Source organism: Rhinatrema bivittatum, chromosome 4, assembly GCF_901001135.1.
Source record: "Rhinatrema bivittatum chromosome 4, aRhiBiv1.1, whole genome shotgun sequence".
Classification (NCBI taxonomy): Eukaryota; Metazoa; Chordata; class Amphibia; order Gymnophiona; family Rhinatrematidae; genus Rhinatrema; species Rhinatrema bivittatum.
The window spans coordinates 433,705,023-433,717,994 of NC_042618.1; the positions used below are offsets into that span (position 1 = coordinate 433,705,023).

At 41.9% G+C, this 12,972-nt stretch overlaps 1 protein-coding gene across 2 annotated transcripts in view; it reads right to left on the reverse strand.

The window, feature by feature from the left end:
* Nucleotides 1-927: 927 nt before the first annotated feature.
* Nucleotides 928-12,972, reverse strand: part of NT5DC3 (5'-nucleotidase domain containing 3) — a 99,751-nt gene continuing 87,706 nt past the window's right edge. For both annotated transcript variants that reach the window (XM_029601499.1, XM_029601498.1), the window contains exon 14: nt 928-2,344. In XM_029601499.1, coding sequence (XP_029457359.1) covers nt 2,083-2,344 — 262 coding nt within the window. In that variant the 3' untranslated portion in view covers nt 928-2,082. The remainder of the gene's footprint in view (nt 2,345-12,972) is intronic.

The window sequence follows — 12,972 nt, forward strand, 5'->3', positions numbered from 1 at the left end:
ACACGGACACCGGCAAAAATTGAGCATCCGTCTTCCAACCCACGGGCAGATTTGTTTTGGGGGGGGGCCTCCGACTTAATATCGCTATGATATTAAGTCAGAGGGTGTACAGAAAAGCAGTTTTTTCTGCTTTTCTGTACACTTGCCCGGTGCTGTCTGAAATTAACTCCTGCCTTTGGTATTGTGGGTGAATACCTAATAGGCTTATCAACGTGCATTTGCATGTGATGAGTGCTATTAGTTTCAGGGGGGTTGGCCACGCGTTTTCCACGGGCTATTACCCCTTACTGTATAAGGGGTAATAATAGAGCATCCAAAATGCGCGTCCAAACAGGGGCTAATGGTGCGCTCAGCCGAGCGTACGGTTCTGTATTGGACTGATATTAAATCAGGCACCCAGGAGATGGGGCTACGTACGTTAAAAAAAAAAGTGCTCAGTTTGGACGCCCATTTTTACACATGGCTTACTGCATAAAAGGGGAAAAACACAAATCAGCTTTAGTGTATCCTTGCTGATGGAGTCTCCTGCAAATAATGAAAATAGTTGTCAGCAATTCTCTGCTTAATTCTATGCAGCTGTTGATATAATGCAAAACTTATCCTTAACCCATAGCCAACCCAAAAGAAACCTACAGCTGATGAGATTCTCTTATGTTTCTGTGCTTGTGGTTACTGGGGTGCGCGGATTTAACAGAACTGCTTCTGCCTGACTCTGGTCAAGGCCATAGGCTGCCAGTAGTTGAGTTCTAGCTTTGCCGATGCTAAGGTTACATTTGAGGGTGTATGAAGCTGAAGCATGGACTCCACTGCTTGACACAGCTAAAATGCCACACATGACAACTCTCTTTACTTTACACCAATATTTCTATAAACATACCCAACCATCCAGAGAACTCTCACTAAAATATCATATTCTTCAAAATTATAAATATTTTACACTTCCAACTTTTTAATCACAGCCTTTTAGTAAAGACTCACTTTCAACATACAAACACTGTAGCATAATTTAACTGCTTGGTAAGTACAATAAATCCATCATCATATTATAGTGGCTGGAGTGATATCCTGTAAATTTAAAAAAAATGAAAAAGCAGCAACAGAATGCCATGCCCAACTATTCAGTGCTGATTTCAATTGGTGGTTGATCCTTGTAATGTGTTAAAAGTTACACTGGTGTCTTGAATTTTAAAGAATCACTTAAAATAATTTTAAAAAAGGCACTAGAAGTACCACACTTCCATTAATGAATGGTTCTGTTCAAGCACATTAGTGTTCAACCACTGCGCACACACACATTATACAATATATTCAGTACATACTGGCCCACAGCAAAACATATCAACTCTTAACATGCGTGCGCAAATCTTTTCTTACAAAGATAAATTAGCACAAAAATGCATTTACAGCAATGGAAGATCCAGGGCTGTTTGTACCAAAAGGATGACGACATGGGCTGCCAAAAATTATGAATCCCACAGTTAAAAAAATAATAATAATAATAATAATGTGCACATCTCACCTCTGACACTATTTGCACATCAATACATGAAATAGAGGAAGTCAAATAAAATAAACTTGGACTCCCTAGAAGTCCAAAACCACAAGATTGAATACCAAAGTCACTGTTAAAAAAAAACAAAAATCAATCATGCTGTCCACTGTATAAGGGAACCTTTTTAAAACCCTACAATAATAAAAATAAATTTTATTTCTTCTTCATATCAGTCTCATAAACCCATTTCATAAAAGGGCATAAGGCTTACTCAAGTAGTGCTTAAGAATAAATGCTGTTGCCGAGTGGATGAGGGCAACGTGATCCTGATCATAGACGTTAGTACATCACAAGCAAAAAGCTGGTCATTGGGTCTTACTGCTTAAACCAACACAAGTGCAACCCAAGGCTGGAAATAAGTAATGGCTACGTGAATAAAAATACTAAAATACAGTATTAACTGCTTACTAACAATGGCATTGATCTGCTGGTAATATTCTTCAAGTCCATGTATTTCTGGGACACTTAAAAGCTTTTTGTTTAAAAGACCAATTAAAAAAAAAATCCAAACAAACACAGAACCTGGCAATTTATTTAACCTGAGCCCTTTCCTGTAAAAATGGGATTCCGAATGTACCGGTGGACAGCTGGTCTGACCAGACAGGAACCTCGTGCTGCAACGGAGTTCTTCTTGGATAAAACGTGTGATGTGGGTCATAGTTCAGAAGACAGCTCAGTGACGCCATGTAAATGTCAGCAAACCGTGACAGACGCCTCAGAAAATAGGTGGCATTGTGATCTGTCCTGAATATACTCCCGAACTGGCTGTTGAAGATGTTTCTGGTCAAATCTCTGAGAAACAGAAAAACAAAAATTAAACTACTTTTTCATTCCAAGCTGACAGCAAATTATTTTGTGGGGGAGCTGGGGGGGGGGGGGGGGAATGCAGTTATAGCTCCTGCTCCTTTGGGCTTCCAGCTCAATAAGAGCAGGCCTCTGCTGGGCAACAGTGCCATGCCGCTTTTATTCACAACCACCCAGGAAGGAGTCTCCCTAATTGTTAGCCTTCTCCGCACTCCCACCCAGCACCAGGCATTTTTGCAACAGTTTTCCATCAGGGACCACAGACTGATGCAGCTTCTGGATTCCCATAAGAACATAAGAAAATGTCATACTGGGTCAGACCAAGGGTTCATCAAGCCCAGCATCCTGTTTCCAACAGTGGCCAATCCAGGCCATAAGAACCTGGCAAGTACCCAAAAGCTAAGTCTATTCCATGTTACCATTGCTAATGGCAGTGGCTATTCTCTAAGTGAACTTAATAGCAGGTAATGGACTTCTGAACGTTTAGTGCATGCGTCCCAGGTGTGGCTGCTCGGTGGTGGAGTTGTATGTTAGTCTGGTCTTACCTCTTTCCATCCCACTGCCCCTCCTGCCAAGGGGCCGAGTGAAAGCTCGGCTTGGGAATTGAACCCAGCTCTCCCACATGTCTGTGCAAAGCCCATCCATCAAGCCAATCCTAGCATTTTTTTTTTTACACAAAGTAATCATCTATGCACAAATGGAAATTAAATATGAACATTTTCCATGACACAGAGTATGAAATGGCATGGCAGAATAAGGAGAGGAGGGTTTGGTCAGGCAAAATTCTGGAAGGGCTGAGCTCCAGGTGAGTGTTCAGTGCTTTGCTGCTACTTGTCTTTAGACTGCAGAATCAGGAAACACTTCCCTCAGTACAAAACTTCTCAAAATGTAAAATCCCAATGACATTCTGATGGGGCTACTTGGCAATAGTGATCATAACAGTTCAAATTTGACTTACTGACTAGAAGGGAAACAATAAGTAAATCTACAGCTCTTGCACTAAACTTTCAAAAGGAAACTTTGATAAAATAAAAAAAACAGAACAAAAACTGAAAGGTGCAGCTGCAAAGGGTAAGAATGTACAACAGGTGTGAACATTGTTTAAAAATACCATCTTAGAAGTCAGATGTATTTCATGCATTAAAAAAGGTGGAAGGAAGGGCAAATGACTGCCAGCATGGTTAAAAGCTGAAGCAAGAGAGGCTATTTTAGCCAAAAATTGGTTGCCCATCTCCTTCCGCTCACAATACAAAACCCTCACCATCCTTCACAACTCCCTACATAAACACAATCACACCTGGCTCGATGAAATGCCTCATTACCGCTCCTCCGATCGCCCCACAAGAACTACCCATACAGGCACCCTCCACACCCCATCCCTCAAAACAGCTCATTCAGCTCACACCAGAGGGAGAGCCTTCTCAGTCGCTGGCCCTACCCTCTGGAACTCCCTCCCCACCCCCCTACGCCAAGAGACATCCTTTCACAACTTCAAGAAAGGAGTCAAGACATGGCTTTTCCGACAGGCCTACCCTGACGCAAACCATGACGCAAACCAAACGTAATTTCTCCCCCTAGCCCCCCCCTGCCCCCCCCCCCCCTTTCAGTTTCCGCTCGGCCCGGCCACCTCTCACCCTCCTCCCGCCTGTCTTATCCCTTTCTCCTCCCTGCCCCCCTGTCCACCCTTTCGTTTCTCCGCGTCACCCGGGCCGCCACCCTTCCCTTATTTCCCCCCCCTCCACCCCCCCTTTTTTACACCCTCTGAAGTAACTATTTCCCAGTTTTACCGCCTTCCCCAACTTTCGATGTCTCCATAATTCTACGTAGTTAAATGACACCTATACAGTTCTCCTGTACATAGTCTCACCCTATTCTTTTTGTATTCTCCCCTTACCTCCTTCTAACTATGCTTTCCCCTTCCCCTCCTACCCCTTGCCCCCCCTCCCCCTCCCCTCCCCCCCTTTCCCCCCCCCCCTCAATTTGGCTCCCATGGCTTCATTTTTTCTGTACTGTTTTATTTGTTCACTTTGTTATAATGTTTTATTGTTTTATCGTTATATTATACTATATTGTTATATTGTTTCATTGTATCTCCCACCTGAGTTCTTTGTAAACCGGCATGATGTGCTTCACGAATGTCGGTAAATAAAAGTTAATAAATAAATAAATAAATAAATAAATAAATAAAAGAACTTCTTTCAAAAATTGGAAGATTCATTAGAAGAAAACAGGAAAAAGCATAAGCACTGGCAAGTTAAACGTAAAACATTAATAAGACAGGCTATGAGAGAATTTGAAAAGAAGCTGGCCATAGAGGTAAAAACTTAAAAAAAAAACTTTTTAAAATATATCCGAAGTAGGAAGCCTGTGAGGGAGTCAGCTAGACCATTAAATGATTGAGAGGTTAAAAGGGCATTTAGGAAAGATATGGCCATTGTGGAAAGACTACATGAATTCTTTGCTTCACTGTTTATTAATGAGGATGTTGGGGAGATACACATTCCGGAAATTGTTTTCAAGGATGATGATTAAGATGAACTGAACCAAATCATGGTGAACCTAGAAGATGTAATAGGCCAGATTGACAAACTGAAGAGTAGCAAATCACCTGGACCAGATGGTATACACCCCAGGGTTCTGAAAGAACTCAAAAATGAAATTTCAGATCTACTACTAGTAATTTGAAACCTATCATTAAAATTGTCCATTGTACCTGAAGACTGGAGGATAACCAATGTACCCCAATATTTAGAAAGGACTCCAGGGGTGATATGGGAAATTATAGACTGATGAGCCTGACTTCAGTGCCAGGAAAAAATAGTAGAAACTATTCTTAAGGACAAAATCACAAAACATATAGACAGACATGATTTAATGGGACACAGCCAGCATGCATTTACCCAAGAAACGTCTTGCATCACAAATCTGCTACATTTTTTGAAGGGGTTAATAAACATGTGGCTAAAGGTGAGTTACTAAATTAGTATATTTGCATTTTCAGAAGGCCTTTGACAATCTCCCAATGAGAGGCTTCTAAGAAAATTAAAAAGTCATGGGATAGGAGACAATGTACTTTTGTGGATTGCAAACTGGTTAAAAGATAGGAAAGAGAGCAGGATTAAATGGTCAGTTTCTCAGTGGAGAATAGTAAACAGTGGAGTGCCTCAGGGATCAGTACTGAGACTGGTGCTTTTTAATATATTTATGAATGATCTGAAAAGGGGCAGCACCATTTTTTAAGATTATTGTTATTAAGTTATTAAGTAATTATCCCTGTACAAATCTTTACGCCCCACCGTTCCTTTTTTTCTCTCTCCCAGTTATCTTACCCCTGTTTTTTGTAACTGCTTCCCCCTGCACAAGTTTAGTTCTACTGTTCTATGCACCCCTGTTACTATGTAAACCAGCATGATGTGACTTGTTCATGAATGCCGGTATATAAAAAACCTAAATAAATAAAATAAATAAATAAATAAATAAATAAAGATGGCGCCGGCCGTCCATTGCTCCTACCATGTGACAGAGGCCGTCCAATGGCACCGGTAGCCCCTGTCACATGGTAAGGGCAAAGAGCCACCGGCATCATTTTGATAACTGGCAGCCGATGGCCCGCAAGCAGGAGATCGCTCCCGGGACCCCCGCTGGACCACCAGGGTCTTTCGGCAAGTTTTTTTTTGGGGGGGGGGGAGGGTCGGGAGGGGGGGTGTAGTTAATTGAATTTGAAGGGTTGGGGTGGGTTTGGGGTTTCTTTGGTTTTTTTCAGGGCAGCCGAAAAAAAAATCGGCCCAAACCGTGGGAAAACGAAATTTCCCGCAGTGGGTCGATAATGAAGGCTGAACCAAAAGGTTCATCCGAATCACATCTCTACTAGCAAGTAACACATTTAAAACAAATCAGAAGACAATTAAGCTCTGGAATTCATTGCCTGAGGATATAGCTGCATTGAAAAAAAAGGTATGGACAAGTTTCTGGAGGAGAAGTCCAAGTTGACTTAAAGAATAGCCAGTGCTTATTACCGGCATTAGTAGCATGGGATCTATTTCATGTTTGGGTATTTGCCAGGTACTTGCATCTGGATTGGCTGTTGCTGGAAACAAGATGCTGGGCTTGATGGACTCAGTCTGACCCAGTATGGCAACTTTTTATGTTCTTATGAGAGACGAAATGGGTAATGCTGACCAGACTTGTTGTCCCGGTAGATAATGCTGTCTGCCAGGTGCCAAACTCAAGACATTATGGAGAGATTTCCAAAAATCCTGAAACCTACCAAGTATCATCCTATGCTTCTCATCTATGTAGGCACAAATGATTCTGCTAGGTACCACACAGATAATATTGAAATTGACTTCATGGCTCTGGGAGAGGGGGTAGAGCAGGTAGGTGCACAGGTGGTATTTTCCTCAACCCCCCTAGTCAAGGATAAAGGCCCAGGCAGGGAAACTCATTCTGGAGATTAATGAATGGTAGTGAAGATGGTGTCGATGAAAGCATTTCAAATTCCTGGACCATGGAAAGATATTTCAAGTACTGCTGAGCAGAATTGGGGTCCGCATGTCGAAGAAGGGGCATAGCATCTTCCAACACAGACTAGCAAACCTACTGAGGAGGGCTTTAAATTAGGATTGATGGGGAATGGGTGAGCAAAACCTATGGTAAGTAAAATATTAAATAATTGTATAAAATAGGAAAAAATGGCAACATCTGGAAAGCTATGTACACTAATGCTCATAGTATGGGAAATAAAGTCCCAGATCTATAGGCAGTCACAGGCAAAGCTGGCTTAGATGTAGTGGCTGTCATGGAAATGTACATGGAAAACCATGACTGGGATACAGTTATACTGGGCTACAATCTATTCAGCAAGGACCAGGTAAGGAAGGAAGGAAGGAAGGAAAGTAGATTGGCAACAGAATTGCAGGGCTTATGAGGGAAGAAGGCAGCACTGTGAGTTAATCTGGAAAGAGGGAATGGAACATCTGTTTATACTGGGGTAATACAGAGACCTCCATCACAGAGAGAGAAAATAGATAAGAGATTTAATGGAGGATATTCACAAAATTGCTATGAAAAGGGGAAAGAACTATTGCAAGGGGATTTCAACCTACTTAATGTTGGTTGGGATATCCCAGCTGTGGTGTCTTCAAGAAGCAGGGAAATCCTGGATTCTTTGCATTGAGAACGGTTCTGTCAACTGGTAACAGAATCTCCAAATTTGATCATATCACTCGTCATTCCCCTTTCCATTTATAAATATATTAAAAAAGCACCGTCAGTGGTGATCCCTTTTCAACTGAGAAAACTGACCATTAATCCCTACTGTTTCTTGTCTTTTAACCACGAAAGGAACATTGCCTCCTATCCCATGACTTTTTAGTTTTCTTAGAAGCCTCTCATGAGGGACTTTGTCAAATGCCTTCTGAAAATCCAAATACACTACATCTACCGGTTCACCTTTATCAACATGTTTGTTAACCCCTTCAAAAAAAAATGTAGCAGATTTGTGAGGCAAGACTTCCCTTGTGCAAAACTAAAAGGAGATATTATAAGGGCAACTGATTTCTTTGGAAGTAAATTATAGGAAAGAGGCCCGCTATGGGAGATGATAAAAGGTAGTAGTAAATTGAGTTCATGAGGATGGGGGCATTAATTGTGAGGGCCTTAGAGCTTGGACCTTGGACCAGTTTTTTTTCAATATTTTAATCAGAAATATTGTGGAAGGATTGTCAGGAAAGGGTTGGCTTTTTTTTTTTTTTTTTTACAATGATACCAAAATCTGCAAAAGGATAGACGGCAAGGAAGGTGTGGATAATATGAGGAGGAATCTAGTAAATCTTAAGGAAGGGTCTTAGTGTTTGGCAGGTAAGATTTAATACTAAAAATTCAGTTATGCATTTAGGCTGCAAAAATCCAAGGGACAGGTACAGTATTGGGGGTTTAAATTCTTTTTAAACAGGAAAGAAGAGTGAGATCTGGGGGTGACTGCCCCTCTGGGTGAAAACTGGTCCCCTCAGAGGGGCTAAAAGTATTTGTCACTTAATGCATATATTTTTTCCAGATTAAGAAAAAAAGAGGTGTTCTGAGGGAAGAGGTCACGTGATGGAGAAGCAGCATATTGAAGTAGTTCCCATTTCCCTGAATAAGCAGCGAGATATAAAAAAAAAAACCAGCTGAAAATGGCCAACGAAATTGCTAAACTATCTTTCCCAATGACATGGGATGACCAAAGAGCGAAACTGAAGTGATCAAAAAGAAACACTGCTGCGGAAAAAGTGGTCTTGGTGGAGGATGAGAGTCCAGGAGAACTGGAGATTCCAGCAGATATGATGGATGTAACTAAAGAAGTGCTGAATAAATACCCAGCAATCTGGATGTAAAGCTAGAGATTGTCATGGACAAGGTAGCATAACTTGTGTCTGTCACTGGAGAGGTTATCACAAGGCTGGAAGAGATTGAGATCTCCCTCACTGGAGTGCAGCAAAAAAGCACAGAGAGGCTAGAGAGATCTAACAAACTTCTGATGGAAAAGCAAGAGAAGATAACTTAGAAAATCACAGCTGCTGCAATAATATTTGGATTGTGGGAGTCGCTGAGTTTCATTCTTCACATCATAGCAGTCACAAGGCGTTTGGAATTACAAACCCCAGGAGGCGGCACAAAGTGAGAAGAGTGCACAGGGCTCTCACTCTAAAGCAGACAGAGAATGCTAAATCAGAAGGTTCCATAATTACACTGGCAAAGCGAGAGTGGTGAAGGCCACCAGGAAAAAAACTGGAACTGGCGTTCCAAGTGATACGCGTTTTCATTTTTCAACAGATTGCAAGTTTTGGGGATGTGAGGTAGCAGATGGGGCTGCGTGGTCTGCACTATGCGGTACTATATCCCACCAGACTAAGAGTGTCACATGCCAGGAAGACTACAATGTTCAAGTCAGCAAAGGATGCAGTCTAAGATTTGGGTGGGCGGAATGAAGATGAGGTGATGGACTCTGATCTGACCAGCAGGGACAGTTGGGAAGTGGACATTATAATGACGTGCGGTCAGGCATGGAAAAGCAAAGAGGAGTTATGGATTGGAAAGAAGCATCCAGCTGTACAAGTTTTATTTTTACTCGATGATAGTACTGGGGTGGGAGGAAGAGATGGAGGGGAGGGGGAAATATGAGCTGGTGGATGGTGGTATGAATGTTTGGCAGATTTGCTTGCAGGGGAATTAGGAGAGACAAAAGGACTTGTTTCCCACTCTTGCGTTACATGCAAGTTACCAGATGCTAACAGGAGTGTGATGACGTCTGTCGGAATGAAGCACCGAGTGACTAGGGAGAGAGAGAGCATGATTGGAGTTTTGGGCTGACACAGAAAAGAAATCTACCAGTGCAAGGTACGAGGGAGCTGTGTTCCAGGGAAGGGGAGCGGGGGGGGGGGGGGGGGGCGGGGGCGGATCTGCATGCTAACAAGTATTATACTTTGTGTTGTATTTTAAAGGGGAATGAGCAGGAGGAGTGGGGTGTGGTGGAGCAATGAAGCCAATGAAATTGATAAGCGTTTCAGAAAGTGTAGAATTAAAAACCTTCTAAAGGAGAGAAGAGAGGGAAAATTGGGATAATGAAAAGGTGTAAGGGAGGAATGAGAAGGGAAGGGGAGGTTTCTTTTCACTTCAGGAAAGCAAAATGAAGCAGAGGGTGGGTCCCGGATTTAATCCCAGCCAGACAGAATTCTTAGCTGTAGGGGGAACTGTGCACAGTTGTGAGCTGCTGGCTGTCCTAGAACTGAAGAGGACAAGATGCAGGAGAGGGATGATGAGCCTGCATTGTGGACAGAGATGGGTGGGTATACGTTCAAGCTGGGAAAGAAGGGGTGGTTATGACAAGTTTGGAAAATACAGACAACAAAGCAAAGGCAGAGAGAATTCAACAATGTATATGACATTATGGAAGGGGAATTCAAGATGCAGACAGCCATTTGATAATGGCTGACCTGGTCTTCTTTAGTGTTTGTGGTATAGCATCCCCATAAAAAGGAAACCAGTCAAATACCTGAAAGGACAAAAGGCAATGCTGCAGGAAACTCGCCTTACTAATAAAAAGCACGAGAAACTGAAGAGGAAGTGGGTGGGCAATGTGCACAGTTTCAAAAGCAGAGGGGGATGCATACTAGCAGATAAAATGCTTCCCCCGGACAGCAGCCAAAGTAAAAAATGATTGAGAAGGGAGATCTGTTATATGAAAATGAACTGGTGTTGGCAAAGGAGTATGACCCAAATAAGGATCGGAATGGCGTTTCTTTTCAATAGACAATTGGCTAAAGTGCTGGCTGAATTTTCATCTCATCCCACTGTGGCAGGAAGGGATTGCAATGAATGCTTAGGGCCTTAGACCCCAAGACCCCAAACAGAGAATGAATCGTCACAAACACAACTGACAGCTGGGCAGAGAGAAAGGCTTCTGGTGGGAAGCCTCCAGCTAGAAGACGCATGGAGAGTACAGCAACCCCCTAGCAGGAACTGTATCTTTCTCTCATGGGTGGATAATTTGTAGAGTCGTATTAACTTTTTCTTTGTTCTGAAATGTTGGCAAGGAAAAGAGGGCTGTTAGACAATACTACTGTGTCATAAACATATGTGACAATAATCCAGTCCTGATGTCACTCGACGTTATCGTCACAAAGAATATGGAGACTGAACCTGTGTGTTTGGAAAAATAGAGTTCTCCAAAATGATCACTAATGTAGTTAGGGAAGTCCTCAAAGTACATTCAGTTGACGTGTATAATCCAGTGTTATGGGAGACATTAAAAACTGTAGAGGGGAAAGATTATAAACCATACAAGCTACATTAGAGAGAGAAAAATCCTGCAGAGGAACATCATGGCTTTAGAGAACAATCAAAGGTCTAGCTGTTTGGAAAGGATATGGAGGAAACTATGGGAAAGCAGGAATGAACTGGAAAGTCTCCAGACAGATCACAATGAAGAATCCTTCCGATACTTACACCAAAAGTTCTCTGAGCACAGAAAAAGCTGGGTCCACATTAGCCAAAATGTTAAGGGAGACAAGGCAATGTGACCATGGACATTCACACAAGAAGGGGGCATGTATCTCATAAGCTCATGGAAATACATTAAACTTTTATGTCCTTTTGAGAACTTTACTTGGGCAAGGATAGGAGTGCATCAGAAGATACAAATGAGTATCTGGGCAAGATTAGACTCATTAAAATAACAGAGGAGCAAAACCAAAAATTAGCTGAACCAATCACATTCTAAGAGATGCAAAGAGCTATAAAAAGCCTTCCTAATGGTAAGAGCCCGGGATCAGAAGACTTCCACTTAGATTTTTACAAAATGGAATTAGAACCCACACAAATGCTCTGTAGCATCTCAGGGATCATCCCAAATGCCCATATGGATTAACAGGCCCCTTCAGAGGTCATCATGATATCTAATGAGAAAAGGGAACCCCTTTTGCCTTCGATAACACAATGGAATGAAGACCTAGGAATGGAGCTGGAAGACAACTGGAAAGGAATATGGAGGGCAGTGCGTGAAATATCAAAATGTGGTAATAGTTTGTACAATAACTCCACTATTACATAGGACATCTAGATGTCCTTTGTTCCTTGCTAGAATCTCTCTGTTTTTTCTCTAGGCAATGTTGAAGACACTGTAGAAAGGAGGGGGGTCTTATCTACATGTATGTTGGGCCTGTATATGTGGGTCAAGGATTTCTCAGGCAGAGTGGAAAATTAGTCTGGAAAATGTTTGGGAAAGAAAGTGAGATTTCTACCAGCCTTGTATCTATTGGGAATATGGGATGAATTACAGATTAACAGGTGTATTAATACACAAAAAGTGAAGAGATGGCTTAGATCATGATCATACAATCCTATATTAATCTTGAACACAGATGTTAAGATCCTAGCTAAGATCTTGCAGATGCAGCTTGAAAGGATAAAGACAGATCTTAGTTAATGAAGATTAAACTGGTTTTATAAAGGGCACATCATCCATGGCTTATACTAGAAAGGGATCAATATCCTTTCTCTAGCTAGGAAAAAAGGAAACAGTAGGACAGAAAGCTAAATTAGTCATGGAGGTCTTTGACAGGCTTCAATGGCCTTTTTTGTTTGCGGTCTTAAATAAGTGCGGCCTTGATAGTAAGTTTATAGAATAGATAAGAGCAATGTAATGCATTCACAGGCCAGATTTTTAAGTAATGGACCATTGTCAGATTTTTTCCCAGTCCTAAGGGGCACCCAACAGAGATGTCTTTATTATTTGATCTTGCTATAGAAATCTTGGCTCAAGTAGTTCAGATGGACCCAGTGATATCAGGGTTCCAAATTTGATGGGAGGGTTCATAAAATATCCCTATATGTGGATGATGTCCTATTGTTCCTGATCCCAAGGTGTCGTCCCCCACCCCCGTCTCCTGGAGGTACTGGAAGAGTACAGAAGGATGCCAGGATATAAAGTAAACTTTCAGAAGTCTGAGATGTTCACAACAGGAAATCAGGAAGATGGGAGGCTGCTGAAATGTATGTCACATTTTAAAGTAGCCAGCAGAGGATTTAAGCATCTGGGCATATATGTTCCAAGGGAAAGGTTAGACTTGTACTGGACT